This window comes from Ornithorhynchus anatinus, chromosome 2 (assembly GCF_004115215.2).
Source record: "Ornithorhynchus anatinus isolate Pmale09 chromosome 2, mOrnAna1.pri.v4, whole genome shotgun sequence".
NCBI classification, from domain to species: domain Eukaryota; kingdom Metazoa; phylum Chordata; class Mammalia; order Monotremata; family Ornithorhynchidae; genus Ornithorhynchus; species Ornithorhynchus anatinus.
Window position 1 is genome coordinate 21,280,079 of NC_041729.1, and position 24,012 is coordinate 21,304,090.

The window sequence follows — 24,012 nt, forward strand, 5'->3', positions numbered from 1 at the left end:
CATTTCTGGGAGGAACAACTCTGTCGATGGGGGTTCTGCAACTCCCCCAGCCCCAAATCTACCAAGTTACTCCTCCAGAGGGGCTTCTCCTCAGGTCCAAGGACTCGGGGCCAGGATGCATCCAGGAGCCTGGAGTGCTCCGAATGTTGGATCCAGGGGTTCAGGGACCAGGGGCTGGAGTTCAGGGAGTCCAGGGGGTACAGGGGCTGGAGTTCAGGGACAGAAGCAGCGTGGCTTAGTAGAAAGAGCATGGGTTTGGGAATCAGAGGATGTAGGTTTTAATCCCTGTTCTGCCACTTAATAATGTTGGTATTTGTTAAGCGCTTACTATGTGCAGAGCGCTGTTCTAAGCGCTGGGGTAGACACAGGGGAATCAGGTTGTCCCACATGGGGCTCACGGTCTTAATCCCCATTTTACAGATGAGGTAACTGAGGCACAGAGCAGTTAAGTGACTTGCCCACAGTCACACAGCTGACAAGTGGCAGAGCCGGGATTTGAACCCATGTCCTCTGACTCCAAAGCCCGTGCTCTTTCCACTGAGCCACGCTGCTTCTCCACTTGTCTGCTGAGTGACCTTGGGCAAGTCACTTAACTTCTCTGGGCCTCAGTTCCCTAACCGTAAAATGGGGATTAAGACTGTGAGCCCCACGTGGGACAACTGATTACCTTGTATCAACCCCAGGTCGTATCAACCTGTACCTTGTATCTACCCCAGCCTAAGTGCTTGGCACATAGTAAGCACTTAGCAAACCATAATTATTATTAATTCATTCATTCAATAGTATTTATTGAACGCTTACTATGTGCAGAGCACTGTACTAAGTGCTTGGAATATACAAATCGGCAACAGATAGAGACAGTCCCTGCCCATTGACGGGCTTACAGTCTAATCGGGGGAAAAAGACGGACAAAAACAATACTAATAGTATTAACACGTGTGGAGCTAATGATAATGATAATAGTGTTGGCAGCTAATGATGATAATAATGCTGATAATAATAAGGATAATAGAATGGTTCCTCGGGGAGCCGTTGAGCAGAAGGTCGGCTCCCCTATTAGTATTATTAGGGAAGCTGGAGGTGGGGTCCAGGGAGTCCAGGGGCTGGAGTTCATGGAGTCCAGGGGGTTCAGGGATCTGGAGTCCAGGGGGTCGAGGGGTTCGGGTGCAGAGTCTCATTCATTCACTCATTCATTCGCATTTATTGAGCGCTTACTGTGTGCAGAGCACTGTACTAAGGGCTTGGAAAGTACAACTCAGCAACAAAGAGAGACAATCCCTGCCCACAACGGGTTCACATTGTAGAAGGGGGAAGACAGGCACCAAAACAAGTCAACCGGCAACAGTAGCATCAATATAAATAGAGTTAGAATAGAATAAATAGAACAGATATATACACATCGTTAATATGAATAGAATTATAAATATGTACATATATACACAAGTGCGGTGGGGGGGAGGAGGTAGAGTAAAGGGAGCGAGTCGGAGCGATGGGGAGGGGAGTAGAGGAAAAGGGGGGCTTGGTCTGGGAAGGCCTCCGGGAGGAGGTGAGCTTTGAAGTGGGGAAAGTGTGATTGTTTAGCGGGCTGGGGGCGTGATGCTTTCTCCCTAGCGGGGATTTGCAGATGAATCGCTGCCCATCGGGGGCCGGGGACCAGAAGCCGGAGTCCGGAAGCTGGGGGCCGGGAGCCGGGGTCCGTTTCCCGCGGCTGCTTCCCTCCCTCCCCCCTTGGCTCCGCCCCTCGGCTCCTTCTCTCCGGGGAAGCGGGCAGGGCCCTGGCGCCGGACAGGCCGGACCGGCCGGGACCGGACCGAGGTGCGAGGCCGCCCCGCTCGGCCCGAAGCCTCCCGGACTCCGGCCTGTCCTGCGGGGGGAGGGAAACTGCGGACCGGCCGCGGGCAGCCGCCGGACATGGCCGGAAGACAGTCGCCAGCCCGGGTACGGACCCCGCCCCCTCTATTACTTTATCCCAAGCGCCCAGTACAATGCTGCTCTGCAAACAGTAAGCGCTCAATAAATACGACGGAGTGAATGGTTGAGAGCGCTCCAGTCCAAGAAGGTGGAGGCCCAGGCCGCCTGAAAAAAGCAACTCCCCACGGGAATGCCCAAGACCAACGGCCCTCTGGGTCTGTGGGCGACCAGCTGGGCCGGGGTGGGGTTTTTGGGGGGGTGTGGAAGGGGAGTCACGGGGGGAGTGAGGATGTCAGAGGGGTGGGAGCAGTTACAGATCCACCCGAGGAGGCCTTGGGCCTAACTCGTGCCGGGCCTTCAGGGGGCTGTTTGCAGTTGCAGGTGGCTTTCGAGGAGGTGGCCGTCTATTTCTGTGAGGAGGAGTGGAGGGTACTGTCGGCCAGGCAGCAGCGGCTTTACAAGGATGTGATGAGGGACAACTACAGGGCCCTGCGCTCTCTAGGTGAGTAAGGGGTCTCCCCACCCCGGGGTCACAAGTAGCAGGAGCTGCGGGAACGATGGGCTGTCCGGAATGGTCGCAGGGCAGGGACAAGGAGCCCCGTCCAGGGCTGGTGTCCTGAGAGTTAAGGGAGGAACTTTTGTTACTTATCCCCCTCCCTGCCCTGGACTAATGGGTCTATATTGGGCTAATTGCCCCTGCCCCACACCCAGAATTCTCAAGACCTAGACCGAGCCTCCTTCATTAGCACTGCCCTCAGCTGTAAAGCCTTTATTGCTTGTAAATTGGCCTTGCCGCAGCCCCATCCCTGACTCCCTCCCCTCTCAGACTTGCGTGATGGTGCCTCTGTGCCGGAGCTGCTGTCACCTCCCCTCACAGGGGGCAGCTCTTGGCATCCACCGGTCTCCCTGTCTCCTTGTGACCCACTTGGAATCAGCGAGACCTGCATCTCTGGGCCCAAGCTGCTCTCAGCAGCTCTTACACCCTACGGAGGTCAATTTTTGACTTCTCACATCCACAGCCTCCACCGTCCTTCCTGTCTCCCGAAGACCCTCCGGGCTTAAATAATAACTATAACTGTGGTATTCGTTAAGCGCTTACTTTATGCCAGGCACTGTACTAAGTGCTGGGGTGGATACAAGCAAATCAGGTTGGACACAGGCCCTGTCCCATGTGGGCTCACAGTTTCAATCTCCATTTTACAGGTGAGTTAACTGAGGGAAAGAGAAGTGAAGTGACTTGCTCAAGGTCACACAGCAGACAAGTGGCAGAGCTGGGATTAGAAAATGAACCCAAACCAAGACAGAGGGGTTGTGGGGTCCCTGCAGAGGTGGATAGTGGTGGGTGGGGATCAGGGAGGCATGGGGATGGGGCAGGGTAACTCTGGGTCACAGACTCCTGGACACTGTCTCTCTTCCTGGCTCAGGTTGGGCTGAGACCAAGCCAGACCTCGTGTTCCAGATTGAGCGAGGGGAAGAGCCGTGGGCCCGGGCTGCCCTGAGCTCAAGGGCAGGAGCAAAGTGGAAATACTTCTCTCCAGGTCAGTGACTCCAATCACTCAATCAATAGTATTTACTGAGTGTTGACTTGGTGGAAAGCACTGAGCTAAGTGCTTGGGAGAATACAGTAGTTAGTCCAAATCCATGCCCTCAAGGAGTTTACAATCTAGCAGGGGAGACAGATACTAAAATAAATTTCATGTGGGAGGAAAGCAACCGAGTATAAATATATGTATGTTGTAAGGGTGGGAGTAGTGTGAGTAACTAAATGCTTAGTGGGTAAGGGCTCAAGTGTGTAGGCGACCTAATTGGAGGCAGGCGTAAGGTGGGGAGATGAGAGATTAGTCAGGGAAGGCTTCCTGGAGGAGATGTGATTTTAATAGGGCTTTAAAGATGGGTAGATGTTGGATATGAAAGAGGAGGGAGTTCAAGGCAGGAGGGAGGGTGTGAACAAGTGTCGATGGTGAGAGAGATGAGAGTGAGGCACATTGAGTAGGTTGGTATTATAGGAGTGAAGTGTATCGGCTGGGTTGTAGTGAGAGGAGCGAGGGTAAGGAGAGGGAAGAGAGCTGATTGAATTCCTTAAAGTCAATGGTCATATGTTTTTTTTTGATGTGGAGATGGATGGGTAATCACTGGAAGTTTTCGAGGAGTGGGGAGATGTCCGCAGAGTGGTCCGAGCAGCCAATGAAGTATGGAGTATGGACTGGAGAGGGGCAAGGCTGGAGGCAGGGAGGTCAGTGAGGAAGCTGATGCAGTAGTTGAGACCAGATATGACAAGTGCTTGGACCACTGTTTTGGCAGTTTAGATAGAGAGGAAGTGTCAGATTCTGGAAATGTGAAGATAGAACTGTCAGGGTTTGGTGACTGACTGAATATGTGGATTGAAAGGGAGAGATGAGTCAAAGATAATACCAAAGTTGTAGGCTTGTGAGACAAATAGGAAGTTGGTAGCATCAACAATGATCAATCAGTCACTCATATTATTGAGGGCTTAGCATGCACAGAACACTGTACTAAGTGTTTGGGAAAGTACAGTGTAGAAGAGTTGGTAGACGTGTTGTTTGCTTACAGTGTAGAGGGGGAGACAGACATTAATATAAATAAGTAATGTACAGGTATATTCATTCAGTCATATTTATTGAGCACTTACTGTGTGCAGAGTGCTGTGGGACTGAGGGAGAAGTGAATAGAGGGTGCAAATCTGAATGCAAGGGCAATGCAGAAGGGAGAGGAAGTAGGGGAAATAAAGGCTTAGTTGGGGAAGGCCTCTTTAGTGATAGGAAAGCCAGTGGAGAAGAGGGTTTGGGAGGGAAGATGAGTTCAGTTTTAGAAATATTGAGTTTGAAGTGTCAGTGGAATATCCAAGTAGAGATGTCCTGAAGGCAGGATAGACTCTAAGCTGGAGAGGTAGATTTGGGAGTCAAGTTGAAGCTGTGGGAGAGGATGAGTTCCCCAAGGGAGTGGGGGTAGATGGAGCATAGAAGGGCACCCAGAACCAAGCCCTGAGGGACTCTCTCAGTCTGAGGGTGGGAGGCAGAGGAGGAGCCTGCGAATGAGAATGAGTGGCCTTGAGATAGGAGAACCAGGAGAGGACAGTGTCAGTGAAGTCAAGGTTAGATAGAGTTTCCAGGAGGTAGTCCACAGTGTTGAAGGCAGCTGAGAGGTCAAGGAGGATTAGAATGGAGATCACTGGTGACCTTAGAGAGGGCAGTTTCACTGGCGTGAAGGGGGTGGAAGCCAGATTGGAAGGGGTCAAGGAGAGAATTGGAGGAGGGGAAGTGGAGACAGTGGGTGTAGACAGCTCACTCAAGGAGTTTGGTGAAGAATGGTAGGAGGGAGATGGGGCAGTAACTGAGGGAGCAGTGGGGTCAAGGGTGGGTTTTTAGGAAAGGGTAGGGTATTCATGAGCATGTTTGAAAGCAGTGGGGAAGAAGCCATTGGAAAGTGAACAGTTGAAGATGGTGGTCAGGGAGGGGACAATTATTTTGAAAAGGTGGAAGGGAATGGCATTGGAGGAGGTAGATTTTGAGGGGAGGTGGGTGATCTCTTGAGTTGCTGCTCGGAAAATGGGAGAGTTGAAGAAGGGGCAGGAGGAAGGAGGGACTGGAGAGGAGAAGGGGAGATCTTAGGGAGGTCATACCTGATGGTTTCAGTTTTCTCAATAAAGTACATAGCCAAGTCATTAGGGGCAAGAGATGAGGAGTGGGGAAGATTGGAGAAGGGAGTTTAATGTCTGAAAAAGCTGGCACTGGCAATGGGGATGGGAGTCGGTAAGGATGGAGAAATCATGTCAGGGGAGAGGGCAGAATCAAAGCAGGTGAGAATGAACCTGTGATTGATGAGGTCAGACTGTTGCCTGGTTTTCCACCAGCAGTTCACAGGAAGTGGAGGAAGCATGTTGTGGAGGTTATCCAGGGCTATGCTTTAGTGGTATGAGACCGGCAGAGGGATAGGGGAGTGAGGGAGTTGATTTCAGTGGAGAGGGTGGTGTTAAGGGCATCAATTTGTGCTTCACGAGAAGGTAGTTTGGATATGGAGACCAAATGGGGCTTGATGACTTTAGGCAATTGGAGGGAGAGAAAGAAAAGGGATGGGGAGGGTGGGATGGTGAGTCTTGGGGAGTGGCGAGGAATGTAGTGTTGCCTGGGGCTAGTGATGGCGAGGAGGACTAGTGCTTGGGTCAGGAACAGGCTGAAGACAAAAGGAGAATTTGCCCACCACGGAGCGGGGCTTCCCAGGCTGCACTTGGCTGGGGCTGTTGGGTTGGGGATTAGGAAGGGGTTGGATGAGAGTGAACAGATTGGGAGGCAGGGGGGTTTGAACCAGGAGTTGGAGAGTATGGGGCAGCAATGGGAAAGGATCAGATGGAGTTATTAGGGGGGAAGGAGAGGTGTGTGGGAGTGAATGCAGCAGCAAGTCCTAGCTCTGGCATGTTTAGGTGTCTAATCACAGGTCTTCCCAGGTGGCAGGAAGGGAAGGCCTTGGACTATATAAGCCGGGGGGGGGTCTCTGCTGTTGATTAGGCCGGGTCATCCTCCCTCTCCCCACTCCTGCCCATATTGCCCATTGCTGGGGCCAGCTGGGGGCCAGCGAGGGAAAAGCTTCTGAGATGGACTTTCCTTTGCCAGCCCTGACAAGTAGAATGGAGGAAGCTCAGGGTAATTGGGAACACAAGGATTCATTCATTCATTCATTCAATAGTATTTATTGAGCGCTTACTATGTGCAGAACACTGTACTAAGCGCTTGGAATGAACAAGTCGGCAACAGATAGAGACAGTCCCTGTCGTTTGACGGGCTTATGGTCTAATAGGGGGAGACGGACAGACAAGAACAATGGCGATAAATAGAGTCGAGGGGAAGAACATCTCGTAAAAACAATGGCAACTAAATAGAATCAAGGCGATGTACAATTCATTAACAAAATAAATAGGGTAATGGAAATATATACAGTTGAGCGGACGAGTACAGTGCTGAGGGGATGGGAAGGGAGAGGGGGAGGAGCAGAGGGAAAAGGGGAAAAGAGGGTTTAGCTGCGGAGAGGTGAAGGGGGGGGTGGTAGAGGGAGAAGAGGAGCTCAGTCTGGGAAGGCCTTTTGGAGGAGGTGATTTTTAAGTAGGGTTTCGAAGAGGGGAAGAGAATCAGTTTGGCGGAGGTGAGGAGGGAGGGCGTTCCGGGACCGCAGGAGGACGTGGCCCGGGGGTTGACGGCGGGATAGGCGAGACCGAGGGACGGTGAGGAGGTGGGCGGCGGAGGAGCGGAGCGTGCGGGGTGGGCGGTAGAAAGAGAGAAGGGAGGAGAGGTAGGAAGGGGCAAGGTGATGTAGAGCCTCGAAGCCTAGAGTGAGGAGTTTTTGTTTGGAGCGGAGGTCGACAGGCAACCACTGGAGTTGTTTAAGAAGGGGAGTGACATGCCCAGATCGTTTCTGCAGGAAGATGAGCCGGGCAGCGGAGTGAAGAATAGACTGGAGCGGGGCGAGAGAGGAGGAAGGGAGGTCAGAGAGAAGGCTGACACGGTAGTCTAGCCGGGATATAACGAGAGCCCGTAGCAGTAAGGTAGCCGTCTGGGTGGAGAGGAAAGGGCGGATCTTGGCGATATCGTAAAGGTGAAACCGGCAGGTCTCGGTAACGGATAGGATGTGTGGGGTGAACGAGAGGGACGAGTCAAGGATGACACCGAGATCGCGGGCCTGAGAGACGGGCAGGATGGTCGTGCCATCCACGGTGATGGAGAAGTCTGGGGTTTTGGGTCTGGTGAAGATGAAGTCCAGTCAGTTGTTCCAGGTTTGTCAATGTAGTATAGTTTTTCTGGAAGCTTGGGAGCTCCTGACTTGGGGAGCTCAGGTGGGTTCTGACAGCTGAATGCAAATGGAAATCCTTAGAGGGCAGGGTCTTGAATCAAGCACATCTCCCTCATCTCAGTACACTCAGAAGGAGCATGGCCTAAGGATAGAGCCCAGGCCTGAGTCAGAAGGACCTGTGTTCTAATCTTGGTGCCTCCACTTTTCTATGTGACCTTGGATAAATCATTTAACTTCTCTTTCCCTCAGTTATCTTTAAAATGGGGATTAAGATTGTGAACCTTATGTGGGGCAGGGCCTGTGTCCAACCTGATTAGGTTGTATCTACCCCAGCATTTAGAACAGTGCTTGTCACATAGTAAGCCCTTAACAAATACCATCATCATCATCACCATTCTTGTAACTTCTGTAGCTGTATGAGTATTTTTATTTTGGGGTGAGCATCTGGACCCTCCTGTTATTCTGAAAGCCCCTGATTGGGCTGGGTTGGACCTATCCCCTAATATAATCAATGTAATATTTGTTGAACATCTAATGTATTCCAAGCACTGAGCAAAGTGCTGGAATATCAGGTCAGACAGTCCCCGTCTCACATGGGGTTCCCAGTCTAAGCAGGAGGACAAACAGGCATTTAATCCCCATTTTACAGAAGAGGAAATGGAGGCACAGAGAAGTGACTTGCCCAAGGTAACCCAGTAGGCAGGTGACGGACCCTCAGACTCTTAGGCCCATGCCTTCCCACCAGGCCCTGCTTCCTCATTTAACATGGTTTTAGGCTTATAATTCTCTTTTCTTGACCTCCACAGGCTCTGAGGCCACCTCCTTGCCCACATTCTCCTCAACTTCATTGGAGCCCTCGTCTGACAACCCACTTCTACCAGGCTTCCTCCAGCTGCACCACACTTCTTCCAGCTGCCCATGGGCCCAGGAGGCAGAGCTGCAGTGCCAAGAAGAGCGAGGAAGCACCAGTAAGGAGGCAGAAGGAGAAGAGAGCCTCCCCTTGGACAGGACTGTTCCGGATGGGACAGGGCCCAGGAACAAGGACACTGGGGACAAGCTGTCTTTGTCTGGAGCTTCCCAGGCTTCAGCCCTAGAAGCTGAGCAGAAAGAACCCTTGACTTATGGCCCAGGCGGCTCAGGGTCCTGCGGAGGGCTTGGAACAGACTTGACCCCTGAGCCCGCACTCCAGAGAGCAGAGGGCCCGGAACTTCCAGCGCTCCAACGGCAGGCTCAGAGCCTGAAGGAGAATATTGGCAGCATAGTCCAGGAGCTGAGGACAGCGAGACTCCACCTGGCTAGCATAAGGAATGCCCTGCTGATATGGTCTTCCCAGTTCCTCTCCCTTCCTATAAATGCTCCGGACCCGTAAGTAACTCTGCCCGGCCAGCTCTCTGTGGAGGCTAGGGCTACAGAACGGGTGGGAGCCCAAAACCCTGGTCAAAACACAGTTAACAGAGAAATCATGGGGCAAGTAAAAGGCTGAAACAGACTGAGCGTAGGAGTTCCCCTTTGGAAGGCAGTCTTCTTCGGTCTCATTTCCTGTTCCCTGACTACCTGCCCTGAGTGTCCCAGGAGAGGAGCCCAGCCAGGCCCCTAACCTGCACATTGAGGCCATACGGACAGCAGAAGTCCTGTCCATCACCTGGGACTGAAATGGCTGCTGCTAGCAGTGTGGGCTGCTTGAGTTGTCATTTTTAGCTGCTGACACAATCCTAATGTGAAATATGACTTAGTAAGGACTGCAAGAACCTTGAACTCTATGCACAATAGCGATTACTGTTCCTTGAGGGCCAGGGAGGGTGCGGAGGAGAAGGGAATAATAATAATTGTGGTAATTAAGCTCTTACTATGTGCCAACTGCTGGGGTAGGGAGAACAGAATTTAATCTTTTACATAAGAGAAAACTGAAGCAGAGAAGTGAATCGCACAATGTCAAATGGCAATCAATCAACTTTATTGAGTACACTTGGGTGAATATGGTATGAACAGTTGGTAGAGCCAAGTGGCGGAGCTGGGATTAGAACCCAGGTCCCCTACACCTCAGGCTTGTGGTTTCTGTACTGGGCCATACTGCTTCCTGAGGGAACACTACCTCAAGTCAACTGGGAAAGTTTGGTGTTTCAAGATGTGCCCAAGTGGAGTGAGATTGGTTTAGTGCCCACGGCTACCAGCTGACAGACTATGTCCATCCATGGTGGCCCAGGCAGGATATCTGCAGGGCCCTGGGGGATTTACCTCACAGATCCAGAGAATGGCCTGTTGTTCATCTGGGATGAGGAGAGGGGGCTGGGCTGAGGCTTGGCTTCCCAAGTTGGTTGTACAGGAACTCTGTGCTTGTCTCAAATGGCAGCTGGGTGTTTTTACCATTCAGAGGGACTGAGATTTCCCTCCTCTTCCTTTCCCTCTGGTCCGAGATGGCTTCCTTAACTGGGACTGATCTGGCTCTCTGCTCCCTCATGAAAAACAACCCAAGCCATCTTTCAAAGGTAAACATCTACTTTCATTGAACAGGTAGCCCCGTGGGCCTGGAACAAATGCCACAGTGAAATGGCAGACAGGCAGTGGCCTCCGTCACCATGTTAAGGGCAGCTGGGCTGCTCCAGTCATGGTGGATATGGCATTTTTTTGAGGGCTGGACTCCTCTTAACTTGGCAAGCAGTGGCCCCTCTGACACATGGTGAACTGAGGTTACAATGGATGGGAAGCAGGGAGTAGGTGAGTGGGTGGATGATGGTGACATTGGCCCTGTTTCAGTCTGGACCTCTTTAAGGGGAAGGACATGGGCTGTACTTGGCTCAAGGCTCTGCCTGCGAGCCAGGGGGTAGCTCACCATGCCCACCCCACCTGCTTGGGCAGGTAAAGCGGAGATGCCTAATAACCTTCTTTGGCCTTTCCTGGCAGCGGGAGCAGGCTGGCCTGGGGTGTGTGGAGGGAGAGGAGGGAAAAGGGGGATGGGGGAATGGGGGGGTGGGCACACTGGCCGTATGGTGTCATTTACAGGTGAAAGCCCCTGACGGCAGCAGAGGCTCGCTGGACCCGCTCCCTGGAGGAGGGGCTGAGCCAGGGCCTCCGGGGTACGTGGGACAGGCAGCCGCCACGGCCTTGAGGGGGCGGGCCCGGGGCCAGGGGCTGGTCATTGGCTCTAGCCTCTGGCTGCAGGCTTATGGCCTGGGCCGCTGCCCCCGAGAAGAAAGCCCATGGCTCTGCCCTCAGGGGCCAGTTGTGGTGCCAGGGGCTGCTCATCAGGAAGTAGGGCGTGAGAGGCAAGTCGGGGCCGAAGCGCCTCTGAGGAAGAAATGGCAGAGTGAGGCAAGGAGGAGTGAGCACGGGGACCCACCCAGGCACCATTAGGGACGTGGGAGCAGACAGGGAGGGAGACGTAGAGAGCGGGAACCCCACCCACGGCACTGACTGAGAACACCTGACTTCTCTTTAGGCTCCTGCCTGCCCCCTCCTGGGGCCTTGGGCGACCACGTGCAGACTAGAGGACACAGCCTGTACCCAGGGCTGGGATGGGGAACTTGGGCACGGAATAGCATGGCTTGTTGGCCTGCAGTTGGGGGAGCAGGGACCAGCAGCTCCCTGCCCTGGCTCCTGGCCTTCTCACCTCCTCCCTGGATGACCGGCCCAGCCTGGCCCAAGGGGTCTGGCAAGCTTTTGGCCTGGCCAAGAGCACTCTGCCCACAGCTAGGTTAGAACTAGCGGGGGGCTGACTCTGTAGGGCCTAGGTGGGGGCAGGAGCCACAAGGTGGGTAGGGAGGAAAAAGAGTGGACAGACTCACCATCTCCACTCCCAGAGGTTTTAGAGCCCACCTAAGCATCCCTCACTCCCTAGACTGCTGCTGTCCCAACTGGGGTGCTTGAGGTGCTCAGAAGATGGGTGCACACACTTCTCTCCCAACCTCTCTCTCAAGGGTGGTGCCTCTCTAGGCACTCCCCACACCCCTCCGGGATGTTTCCGGCAATCTTACCATGGCCCACAGTCCTGGGTTCAACTCCAGCTGCTCCAGATTTAGATGGGCATGTCCGAACTGGTCCCTGGGGAGGCGCCTGGGGAGGAGAGGAGAGTCAGGACCCCAACCAGCGGGGGGTGCTCTGTGCAGCCCCCCTTCGGGGGAGCACAAAGCCCCATGGCCACCCTCCCATGAGAAGGGTCTGCCTCAGGAGACCAACCTCTCACTGTGCCAACCAGCCTCACCTCTCCAGTTCTACAGCCAGGTCCTCCTGGAGGGGCCGGGTCATCTGTCCGGCCATCTCCTCCCTCCAGTGGCCCAGGTTCCTCTGCAAAGCCCACAGCAGCTCCGGCTGGGGAGAACCCGGTGGCTGATGTCCTAGTCCAGGGGGTTGGCCGTGTCTCAGGCTGGTGTGCTCCTGGCAGAGGGGGAGGGGAGAAGGCTGATCAGTTGGGATCCTGGCTCTTGCTCAGGGCAGAGAGGCAGTGGGGTGAAGGGAGGGACAGATCGGGCACCTTGGAAAGGCAGGCAGACCCAGGGCTTTGGCTGGGAACCACTCTATGGGTGGCGCCGCTGCCCTGGAGCTGGTGGGTGACCTGGGGTCGGCTTGGCTCTCTATGGGCAGCAGGAGACTTGGGGTGCTGGGATGGGAGCAGTCTTAGACAGCACTACTGCACAGACCCCTCATCCTGGGTCTCCAGGGCCACCCTCAGCTCACTCAGAGGTGGGGGGTGGGGAGTTAAGGATTTCTGAGACCCTCCCCCTCCAAACTTTCCTCACTGCTGCCCCTAGGCTTCGGAAATTTTAACGTTCTCTCAAACAATGGAAGGTTGACCAGTGGCATCTACTGAGCACCTATTGCGTGTAGAACCCTGTACTAAACGCTTGGAAGAGCACAACAGTCGATCCAGTCTCCGTCCTCAAGGAGCTTCCAATCTGAGGGCTCCAAACCAATCCCTGCTCACAGTTTAAAGTGGCCCCACATTCCACCAGAGATAGTGAAAGAGGGGGAAGGAATTGGTATTTGTTAAACGCTTACTATGTGCAGAGCACTGTTCTAAGCGCTGGGGTAGACACAGGGTAATCAGGTTGTCCCACGTGGAGCTCACAGTCTTAATCCCTATTTTACAGATGAGGTAACTGAGGCACAGAGAAGTTAAGTGACTTGCCCACAGTCACACAGCTGACAAGTGGCAGAGCAGCATTTGAACCCATGACCTCTGACTCCAAAGGAGTGGATGGTGAGCACAGGGAGGATGAAAGGGGAGCATCCTGCAGGCAGCATCCTTGGGTTGTAGAGATGGGCACAGCTGCCCTGGGGTGAGGCCTCCGGTCAGCCCCCTGGGATGATGCCTGCGGGAGGGGGAGTCGGGAGTCTAGACTGAAGTTCGTTGTGGGGAGGGAAAGTGTTGGTTATATGGTTGTATTGTACACTCCCAAGCACTTAGTACATAGTAATTGTACTCTCCGAAGTGCTTAGTACATAGTAAGTACACAGTACCTCTGCACAAAGTAAGCGCTCAATAAATAATGACTGACTGGCGCGGGCGCCGGGGCAGAAGGCGAGCTCACCTGACTCACCCGGGCTTGCTGGACTTCCGGCGTCTCTGGGGGCTCCAACTGAAGCTGATCCTTCTGTCTTCGCAGTATCCACTCCTGCGGGGGGGCAAAGTAATGCTGGGGAAGCAGGGGGTTGGGGGAGTGTCTGCCCAGGAGAAAGCTTGGACACATTTGGCTGGGATGACAGAAGCACGGATGGATGGATGGGGTGGGGGGGGGGCAAGAGGGGAGTAGGGCACTGGGGAGGGTCAGGGTTCTGCAGCTGCGAGTCTGACATTCCCTATGCTCTCCACCACGGCCCTGCCTCCGGGGGCTGCGGTGACCACCCCAACCCTCTCCTTTGGCCAGGCGGAGAGATTCTGATCCCGCCCTCCCTGGATCACAGGCCAGGGCAAAGCTAGGTACAGATGCTGTGGCAGTGTCAGGAGGTTCCCTCTCCTGCCTCGTCCAAGGGCCTTTTGTGCTTCCCCTCCCCGAACCCTCCAGCCAGGACTCCAGCCTCCCACAGCTCATTTATTATGCTAGGCTTCACTTTCCCCTATCCCACCTTGACCACTGCATCAGCTTCCTTGCTGACGTCCCTACCATCTCTCTCTCTCTCTATCCCCACTTAAGTCCATACTTCACTCTACTGCCCTGATTTTTTTTTTAAAGTCCAGTTCATATCTCCCCCCTCCTCAAGAAGCTTCAGTGGTTGGCCACCCTCCTCCAAATCAAACTGAAACTCCTTACCATCAGCTCTGAAGTGCTCAATCACCTTGCCCCTTCTATCTTACCTCTCTTATTTCGTACAACCCACATTCACTCTGCTCCTTTAACACCACCCTCCCGCCCCCCCCCCCCCGCCCCGAACCTCAATCTCACCTATCTCTCTGCTGACCTCTTACCCACACCCGGCCTCTAGCTTGTAACTCTCCCTGCTTTGTATCCAATAGACCACCACTCTTCCCACCTTTGAATTCAAACCTTTATTAAAATCACATCTCCAAGAAGCCTTCTCCGACTAAGCCCTCATTTCCCCCTTTCATGTCCTTCTGCGATGCCCTTGCACTGGGATTACTACCTTTTATCTGCTCACAGCACTTATGCATAGATTGTAATTTTCCTTAATGTCTGCCTCCTCCTCTTGACTGTAAGCTGTAATAATTATCGTATTTGTTAAGCGCTTACAATGTGCCAAGCACTGTTCTAAGCATGATCTGACATGACTACCAACTCCTCACTTCTGTCACACACTTTGAGCGTCTCTTTACACCACTGCTCTTTCCTGGCTTGTCCACGGTCAAGTGATTCCAAAGGGGGGTGCGCTTGGACCGTGGGGCTGAGCCGGGCCCCGTCGCCCCGGTCTGCCCCGCCACCCCAGTCCTGGCTCCCCAGCCCCCGCGGCCGCCCCAGAAACCTTCTCTCTCTGAAGTTGCATGATGGTGTATCTCTGGGCCTCGGCCTCCTGCTCTAAGCCGCGGAGGTGACGCTGGATGGCCGTGCCCAGGCCCCACAGGAGCTGCAGCATGGGGCTCAGGGGCAGAGGGCTGGGCCTGCTGGCAGAAACCAGTCCACACTTCAGAGCGGACATGCTTCCCCCTCCCCCATCCCACGCGCAGCCCCATGGGCAGCGGGGTTCTGGCCCGTCTCGCTGAGGGCCTTGGGCCTACATTCCCCAGCCTGCCTTTCTTCCCCAGCCTGTGGAGAGGCCCAAGTGTGTGTGGGGGAACTCTGGCAGGAACAGAAGTTCCCTGCACTGGAGGGACAGGGTGGGGGCAAGGGGCGGTACTCACCCACGGGCTGCGGCGGCCAGGGCAGGGGGGCTGGCCAGGGGCTCTGGGAGCAGGCTCTGCAGCTGCTGACAGGCCAGGACCACCGCCCTATCTGCCCGCTCCAGCTGCGCCAACACAGCCTCCTCACGGCCCGATGCCTCCCTCAGTTCAGCCTGCAGCTGCTGGAGTTCGGCCCCCCACTGCTCCTGGTCTCGGGCTCTCTCCTGCGCCAAGACCAGAGCCCCGAGGGCCCCGCACGGGAGTCAGGGGCCACCCCCGAACCCCCCTCACTGGGCTGCCCCATCCCACTGGAAGGGGGAATCAGGACACCTGGTCCTATTCCCAGCTGCAGGTCCCCGGAGAGTGGGAGGGCTCGGCGGGCCTGTCCAAATGGGGAGGATGAGCCTCCCTTTCGGCCTCCCACACTGCCTACAGATGGGCCATGGGGGCTGCAGACTCACCGGGTCTGGGGCTCTGGGAAAAAAGTGAGGCAGGGGTGGGGCCCTCCAGTCTGGGTCCTGGAACTGCTGGGTTCTGGGGTCCCCGGCCGGCCCTTACCAGGTTGGCCTCCTCCCGCAGCACTCTGGAATCCTCCAGCAGCTGCTCCTGCAGGCGGAGCCGCAGCTGGGTCTCCTTCTCCTTCTCGACCTGCAGCTGCTGGACGTGGCGCTCCAACTGTTCCACTTGCTGCAGAGAAGATGGGTGTTGGGGCCGTGGGGACCGGTCAATTCCAGAACCTCCTCCAGAGCCAAAGGGAGGACAGGAAAGGCCAGAGAGATGGGTCTGGGGTCCAAGTCTTGTCATCTTGCCAGGGTTTCCCATGCTAGCCTCCAACCCTACTGCTGAGGCATGGCCGGCCTAGTATCTGTCAGGCCCTGGCCCCCACGATGACCTCACGAGAGCAAGAACGGATCCTCGGGCCTTGGCCCAATGCGACCCACGGGGTCAGCCCTAGATAAGGCCGTGGGACACAACCCTACAGGCTGGGCATACGAGCTCGGGGATGGGCGTGCGGATCCCAGAGGACCCTGGCTGGCCGGGGTGGCAGTAATGGGCCAGGCCACAGGGAAGTCAGTGGCTCAGGTGGGTGGGGAAGATTCTCCCCTGGGCTGCCCACGTTCCACCCTGCCCCCAGCTCTCACCGCCTGCAGCTCCGCCACGCGGCCCTGCAGAACCTGGCTGGCCTGCCGCTCCGTCTCCAGGGCCATCCCGGCCTCCGCCTGGGCCTGCCGGCTCTGCTCCTCCAGCATCTCCCGCTGCTGCTGCAATGCCACCTCCTTCTCGCCCTCCCACCGGCTCTGCTCCTCCAGCAGGGAGCGCCGGGCCTGTGGGGGACACGCACCGGGCCGCGCCACGCCGGTCGGTGGCCAGCCGGGCCGGGGAGTGCTGGGGTCATGCCAGGGGAGGGAGGGAGCGGACTCGTTCCCCGCAGCCTGCAGTAAGGGGAGCGGTCGAGAGGAAGGAGGCCCGGGAAGCCTGAAGGACGCAGCTCTCCTCAACCCTCAGGGAACCTCCCAAGAAGGAAGAGGCAAAAGGAGATGTTCTCTCTCCACTGCCCCAATCCCCTATTCCTTCTCTCAGCATTGGCAGCCATTGCTCGGAGTGGCCAGTACTGGCTCCCAGGGACCCTGAGCCTGGCCCCACCCAATGGGATTCCCGGGGCCGGCCGCCATCTTTCCGGGGGCAGGTGGGTTGAAGGAAGGTGCGGCGCAGCAGTAGGGACAATCTCCAGTCCCTGCCCCAGACCCACCACCCCAAGAACCCAGGATAATGGGCCAGTGTCATTCCCATCCCAGCTCCGCCCCACATCATTCGGAAAGCAAGGCCCCTGACCAACCTCTCCAAGCTCCTGCCTCAGCTGGGCCAGTGTTGCATCCTGGGACACAGAGTTCGGGCTGGAGGCCAGTTTCTCCATCCACATACCGCCTCCCCCACCCCCACCGCCCCAGAGCCCTCCACTAGGCCCCCCTTCCCAGGACCCTGCCCAAAGACCCCTCACCCCCACCCCAGTTGCCCACCCATCAGTCTCTTCCCCCTCCTCCCATCCCTGCAGCAGGAAGTGGCAGGCCTTCTCAGAGCCCTGGTTTAGCAGGTATCCAACCCAGCGCCAATACCTTTTCCTCCAGCACCTCTTGCACCACCTGCAGCTGCTGGCTGTGCTCCTCTCTCCGCTTCTCTGGAGCTGCCGCCAGGGTCCACGCTGCCGCAGCTGTTCCCGCTGCCGCCTCCTCCCTGCCCTGAAGCTGCTCCGGCTCCCTGTCCGTCCGGCACCTCTCCGGGTCCTCGAACCTTCCCCCTGGTTCCTGCTCTGGCTCCGCGGCTCTCAGCGCCAGGACCGGCCTGCTCTGAGGCTCCCAGGACACCTGCAGCTGGAGTGGGTCCGTCCCATCAGTACCCGGGCCCTCAGCTGCCCCTTCTGGAGGAGTCCACTGGCAGCGTCAGAGGGGAAGGGAAGGTGGGGAGTGGAGGAGTAAAGGAGTTAGGGTTCCCACTCACCTCTTGCACCAGCAGCTCCTAATGGACCAAGCCCTGGGGATTGGGGGAGGCCAAGCCCCTGCTGAGGGTCTGGGGGGCGAGGCTGCTCCCGCCTGGTCAGCAAGGACAGATCTGGGCTGAGGCAAGTGGTCAGCGGGCAGCAGAGCAAGTTCCACAGTCTAAACTCTCAGGCTTCCAGGACCAGCTCCAGGCTGCGGCCAACATGACCCGCCTCCCCACCTCCTCCCCCGTCCCCCAACCGACCCTCACTCTCACCAGCTCCTCTCCTCTGGGCATGGGGGCTGTTAAGCCCTTCCCTCCTTGAGGTGGCCCAGAGCCTCACCTCAGACCTGAAGGCCCCAGGCAGCAGGGTCCTTTGGTGCCTTCACATCCCCAGCCCCTCCTCCTCCTCCCAGCTGGGGGCCTGCTGGGGTCCCCGCAATTCCAGGCCAGCCCCGGGAGGGCCGGTGTAGAGCGCTCCCTGTGAGGGGACAAGGCCGCAAGGGTGGGTCAGGACCCCGGGGGATGGGACAGAATGGGCAGTTGCATCAGCTGGCTCCTGACTGACCTGGGTTCAGGCCAGTCCTCTGGTCTCCCCCACCCCCGTGGAAGCTCCTTGTGGGCAGGGAATGCATCACTTTACTGTTCTAAATTTCTCAAGTGTCAAGCACAGTACACCGTGCCAAGTGGGCATTCAGTAAGAACTGCTGCTACTACTAGTAATTGAGGTATTTGTTAAGCACTTACTATGTGCCACGCACTGTACTAAGCGCTGGGGTGGATATAAGGAAATCGGGTTGGACACAGTCCCTGTCTCACTTGGGGCTCACAGTCTTAATCCCCATTTTACAAATGAGGTAACTCAAGCGTAGAGAAGTTAAGTGACTTGCCCAAGGCAAGCACACAACTACTACAACTGCAATATGCCTTTGCCGGGGTGCACAGCACTACGCTAAGTGCTTGGGAGAATACAAGACTTAGAGAATATGATTCTTGCCCTCAATGATCGTATCATTACTGTTATTATTATTATCAGTAGTAGTAATAACCATAACAATAAGAGTGATTTTTGTTAGGCACTTACTAGGAGCTAAGCACTGGGTTAGATACAATACAATCACATCCAAGCCCCGTCCCATATGGGACTCACGGGGAGGGAGAACCAGTATTCTATTCTCATTTTAGAGATGAGTAAACGGAGGCCCAGAGAAGTTAAGTTACATAGCAGACAAGTGATGGAGCCAGGATTGGAACCCATGACCTTCTGACTCCCAGGCTCGTGCTCTAACTGCTAATGTTATGTACGTATCCTTGTACTCTACTATTTCTGCTATTTGTAATTTCTTTTAATGTCTGTCTCCCCCAACTAACTAGACCGTGAGCTCCTTGAGGGCAGGCATTGTGCTTGCCAACTCTATTTTCCCCAGTGCTTGAAATTGCTGATCTATTCAGCACACGCCCCCCTCCCCACACCATGTTTTGCTTGGCTCTTCAGCCCCTGGCCCTGCCCTTCCCACTCCTCTGGGACATTCCCTTGGCAGAGACTGGAGGTTTGAAGGGAAGGGGGCAGAGAGGCCAGGAGTCCCCCACCTCAGCCCCAATGGAAGGGAGGAGAGGCAGCAGAGTTCTGGGGGGGGGGGACCGGACCAGTGGGGTTAGTCCCCTGCCAACCACTACGGCAGCCACGTCCCACCCTTCTTGGCCCGGCAGGCCCCGACGGCCCCAACTCCGCCAGGCCCAAAGGTTGCTCCGCCTGCCCACTGCGGCCAGAAAGCCCCCAGTGGAGAAGTAGCCGGGTCTGGGGAGAGGACAGAGCTGTCACACCTGAAGTCTCTTGTCCATCTTGCCTTACGGCTGTACCTCTGCCCGCTCCCGATCTCAAGGTCTTAGGTTGGGTCCTTGACTCCTCTAGCACAGTTGAGGGAAGCAGAAAGAGGCCTGTGGAATGGAGGCAAGGCCCCAAACTGACTTGCCTTTCCTCAGGGTCTGCAGAGTAGTGGCCTCTCTGACTAGGAGCTAGTCCTCCTCTTGCCTTCAATCTGGTCTCCTTGCTTCCCCCTCCCTGTCCCCTCACCTCTGGCCACCAGAAGGGCTCTTCATTGGCAATGTGCCATCCAGACCTCCAGGTTCTGGCAGGACTCTTCCAGCTGGGCTCAGCCTGGGCCTCCACGGTGTCCAGCTCCCCCCTGGTCCTCTGGTTGCTGCTGCTGCTGCTGAAGAATCTGGAGAGACAGAGAGGTTCTTGGGTCATCTACAGAACCCGGGGTGCAGGAGCCTCAATATATGACAGGGGACACCCTTGGTCTGGGCTGTTGATTGAGGAGGAAACCCCTACCATGCTCTCTGGGTCAACCCCCAGGCCCCACCTCTGGTCCTAACCTCACAATTTCTCCAATCCCAGTACCCCCCTGCCCCCACCTTGGGTCCCTGGTGGTAGGCAGTCTCCCCTAGACTGTAAGCTTCTTGAGGGCAGGGACTGTACCTACCAATGCTATCATGGAGTACTTTTCCCAGTGCTTAATACAGTGCTCTGCACACAGCAAGTGCTTAATAAATGTCACTGATTGGCTGATTGACTGAATCCCCCTCACCCACCCCTGCAATCCCCAGGGCAGGACCCCGGGATTGCAATACCCCAGCCATTCTGACTTACCTGGATGTGTTTCCCCAGATCGTCCTGGAGTTGTGCCTGAAAGCTGCAAAGGAAAGGAGACACCCCTTTCACCTGAGGGCGGAGGACAGAGTCCCTCAGGGGGTAGGATGGGCTCTGGCCATGTCTCCTCAGTAGGAGCAAGGACCTAAAATATCTTGCCAAAACAGAGAGTGGGTTGGTCCCACAGAAGAAATGCAACAGGCCAGGGTCACAGACACAGGGACTGGGCCACAGACAGACTCTGGGCAGGAACCACAGATAGAAAGTCACCACAGGCCAGAACCCCAGTCAGAAAGGCGGAGAGGCACTGGGCCAGGACCACAGACAGACAAACACCAGGCAAGGGCCACAAACAAGACTGAACTGGGCCAACCTAAGAAAGAAAGGGAAATAGGAGAAACTGAAACCTGGGCTCTTCCAGAACCTGCTCTCCTGTGGGCCCTCCCCCCCTGCATCGTCAGGTTCCCTGACAGATCTCCCCTCTCTCTGCCACAGCCGAGGCTGTGCCTGGCGGGGGCTCCGTGGGGGTGGCACGATGGCAACGGCAGGCCAAGCCCCAGCCCTGGTGGGTGCTATTGGTTTCTCAGTACCTGGTAGGGTGGGTGGCCTATGGGCCTGGGCCTCTTCTTGGTCAGCAGGCTCCTGGGCCCCAGGCAAGGGCCCTGTCTTGTCCACCCAGGAAGGCTCAAGGAGGCCGCGGGGTGAAGCTGGGGGGACCGGAGGCTCAGCGGCGCCTTCCTCAGGAGGCTGGTGAGGGGCCGGACACTCCGCTTGGGGGCTTCCCCCGAGCAGGCTGAAGTGGCCCAGGCTCCCAGCGGATGCTGGGTCCAGCGGGTGGAAGATGTCGACAAGGTAACCCTGGCTCAGCCTGGAGATCCAGTCTTCCAGTAACCCCAACCTCCCATCCCAGGGCCTGCCCAGGCCCCCACGCCGCTCCTGCCCCACCTTGGTCCCCGTCAGCGCCGGGGGGGACCTCTGGCTCCACCATCCTGGGCCTCGGAGTCGCCTCCTCCTTGCCCAGTGGCTTCATCATCCCCTCCGGCAAACGGGCAGCAAAATCCTCAGGGCCGATGGAGTGGGAATTGCTCTGCTGCCCTGGGCTCTCGGCCTCAGAGCCCAGCAAAGGACTCGGCTTCCAGACACACTCCACCCGTCGGCCAAACGGGCCGGGTCCCCCTGGGAGTTCAGCAGAGGCGGTGGTCAGAGGCAAGCAGGCAGCCTTCGCCTCTAAAGCCCCAGCGGGATCCTGCCCGACCACCATACGGAGAAACGCAGAGGCCGAGGGAGGTCAGACCCGAACAGCCAGATCCCAGACACGGATACCACTTCTCAGCTGGAACATCTGGCTGGCACTGCCTCAGGGCCCCACTGCCTGGCCAGTCATTGGACTGGGAAATGGTTCCTTCCCAGCTGGGTCCCAGCAGGACTGGCGGCTGCTCTGTCTGGGGCTCAGTTTCCCTGGAAATAGGATGGGGGGCTCACCTGGCTGGGGGGCATGGCTGGCCGGACTCTGTGCTGAGTTCTCTCCAGCCATCTGGTTGCCACTGTCTCTCAAACCTAGAACCTGAAGAGGAGAGCCAGATGAATGGGCTGATAGGATTGGGGGGAGAGAGCCCCTGACCCTCATTGGGGGCAGGGTCTGTGCAGCAGTGGACAAGGATGACTGGGGGGTGCGGGGCAGCGGCTTAGTGTCGAAGGGACAGCTGGGGTCACGCCTGCCACTGTCCCCCTGAGCCCGGCCCCTTCCTCACAGAGGAGCGGTACCTGCAGCTGGCCCAGGCGTGTGTTGATCGAGTCCAGAAGGTGGTGACCGTGATCCCTGAGCTGGGACCCTGGATTCCCGGAGAGGAGAGGAGGCTGCTCTGTCTCCTGACCTGTGATTGGGGGAGGGAGGCTCAGCGCTGGGTTCCTCGAGGGTGGCATGCCCAGGGCCCTGGCTGGCCTCTCCAGGAACCAGCCCCTGGGACCCCAGGGCTTGGGATCGGGTCTGGTGCCACAGCCCCGAATCCTCCACTGCCTCTCCGGGCCCGGCGCATCATCCGGGGACCCGGACTTGGCTGGTCCAGCCAGTTCCGCAGTTGAACTGGTCTGCCCCTGGAGGAAGCTGGAGCCCGGGGGGGTGCCCCCCACTCCCACCTCCCCTGGGGACACCGGCCCTGCCCAACGCCCACCTCCAGGAGCTGGGCCCGGAGGGGAAGATGGATGTTGGTGGTGTTTGCAGAAAGGCCACGGGTTGGGGGGACTAAATGGGAGAAGCCTCGAGAGCTGATCGCTCCCTGGCGAACACTTGGAGGGTAACGTCCCCAGGGGCTGGCAGCCGGGCACCTCCAGGGAGCAGAGAGAACCAGCGGGTCCCTTACCTGCAGCTGAGTCTTCCTCTTTCTTCTGCTCCTCTGAGGCGATGTTGCTCTCTGCATTTGGCATTCTGGAGGATCCCCTTTGGGGACCCCGGTTCTCCCGCCCTGCCAGTTCCTACAGAAGTGATACGTGTTCCTGGGCCACCTCTCATTCAGAGGGGCTGGACTTCGTGGGGATGCTACAGGGCCAGTACGAGCCCCGAGGAGCTACTGGGAGGTCCGTGAGGTTAGTGGGAGATCCGAGGGGGCTGTAGGAGGTCCGTGGGGTCACTGGGCGGTCCATGGGGGTCAGTGGGCGGTCAATGGGAGGTCTGAGGGATGGTCCGTGGGCAGGGAGGGCTCCTTGGGGGCAGTGGGAGATCAGTGGAGACAGTGGAAGGTCCGAGAGGAGTGGGAGATCCGTGGGGAGGGTGGGAAGGCTGCGTGGAGGCAATGGGAGATCCGTGGGGCCCGTGGGCGGTGAAGGCTCCGTGGGGTCAGGAATAATAATGACGGCATTTGTTAAGCGCTTACTATGTGCCAAGCATTGTTCTAAGCGCAGAGGGGTACAAGGGAATCAGTAGGAGCTTCTTGGGCGGTCGACACTGCTCTTGAGCAGGTTCCTTCTAGAGATTTAGTTGGGGCGCTAGGTGCGGGAGCCCTTCGGCCGTTTCAGCCCCCCCGATGCCGGCGGGTTACATTTACCTTCGGACCCTTTCTGCTCCTCCCTTGGAAGTGGCGGGGGGGGGGGGGGGGGGGGGGGAGTCCCGCTGGACTTACCAATCAGCCCGCACACCCTGAGGGTCTACTGCTGCCTGCGATGCCTGCTCCGGAATGGAGCCCGGAGCCCTCCGCGCCCGGAAGCCGAACCCAGATCCCCGGGGACCCAGGTCCCCGGGAACCCGCTAGTAGAGACCCAGATCCCCGGGAGGCCTCTAGTAGAGGAGCGAGGGGCGGGCGAGTGCAGGTTCCGGAGTCCCGCATCCTCGGCGGGCTCCTGTCGGCCTTCTCCTTCCTTCCGACCTGGCCTGCACTCATCTGCACCCGCGATCCCCATGCAACTTTTACCCGCGTCTGCAAACCCCCGACGTTCCGCGAGGCTCCTTGCAGGGAACCTCCACTTTGCAGCGAGCTTCCTCCGCCGCCAACCACCTCTTTGCAGGGAGCCTCCCATGTGCAGCGAGCCTCCTCTTTGCAGGGTTCGTCACTGTGCTGCGAGCTCCCCCTTGGCAGAGAGCCTCCACTTTTGAGGGAGCCTCCACAGTGCAGCGAACTTCTTCTTTGCAAGGAGGCTTCACTGTGCAGCAAGCTTCCTCTTTGCAGGAAGCCTCCACTTTTCACGGAGTCTGCACTGTGCAGCGAGCCTCCTCTTTGCAGGGACTTTTACTGTGCAGCGGGCTCCCTCTTGGCAGAGAGCCTCCACTTTTCAGGGAGCCTCCACTGTGCAGCGAGCTTCCTCTTTGCAAGGAGCCGCCACTGTGCAGCAAGCGTCCTCTTTGCAGGGAGCCTCCACTGTGCAGCGAGCTTCCTCTTTGCAGGGAGCCTCTAGTTTTCAGGGAGCCTGCTACACG

At 57.0% G+C, this 24,012-nt stretch overlaps 3 protein-coding genes across 4 annotated transcripts; 1 reads left to right on the plus strand and 2 right to left on the minus strand.

Moving 5' to 3' along the window:
• The first annotated feature begins 1,782 nt into the window (after window positions 1-1,782).
• Window positions 1,783-9,562, plus strand: LOC114809211 (zinc finger protein 2-like). The gene is made up of 4 exons (XM_029058556.2): window positions 1,783-1,938; window positions 2,293-2,413; window positions 3,336-3,449; window positions 8,517-9,562. The coding sequence occupies exons 1-4, from the start codon at window positions 1,912-1,914 to the stop codon at window positions 9,077-9,079; spliced, it is 825 nt and encodes a 274-aa protein (XP_028914389.1). The 5' UTR covers window positions 1,783-1,911; the 3' UTR covers window positions 9,080-9,562.
• An 80-nt stretch (window positions 9,563-9,642) lies between these two features.
• LOC120638101 lies at window positions 9,643-14,753 on the minus strand. Of its 2 annotated transcripts, none has more exons than XM_039910559.1 (5): window positions 14,623-14,753; window positions 13,245-13,319; window positions 11,909-12,081; window positions 11,682-11,760; window positions 9,643-10,995 (listed from the first exon to the last, which is right to left on the minus strand). In XM_039910559.1, the coding sequence occupies exons 1-5, from the start codon at window positions 14,731-14,733 to the stop codon at window positions 10,705-10,707; spliced, it is 729 nt and encodes a 242-aa protein (XP_039766493.1). In that variant the 5' UTR covers window positions 14,734-14,753; the 3' UTR covers window positions 9,643-10,704. The 2 variants fall into 2 exon arrangements, with proteins under 2 accessions (XP_039766493.1, XP_039766491.1); XM_039910557.1 differs by having other exon boundaries at window positions 13,236-13,319.
• A 241-nt stretch (window positions 14,754-14,994) lies between these two features.
• Window positions 14,995-23,603, minus strand: LOC103169502 (stress response protein NST1-like). Its single transcript, XM_029058551.2, has 11 exons — window positions 23,222-23,603; window positions 22,466-22,577; window positions 21,870-21,979; window positions 21,588-21,669; window positions 20,106-20,148; window positions 19,527-19,674; window positions 17,092-17,406; window positions 16,815-16,853; window positions 16,120-16,302; window positions 15,536-15,664; window positions 14,995-15,201 (listed from the first exon to the last, which is right to left on the minus strand). The coding sequence occupies exons 2-11, from the start codon at window positions 22,527-22,529 to the stop codon at window positions 14,995-14,997; spliced, it is 1,320 nt and encodes a 439-aa protein (XP_028914384.2). The 5' UTR covers window positions 22,530-22,577; window positions 23,222-23,603.
• Between the last annotated feature and the right edge of the window lie 409 nt (window positions 23,604-24,012).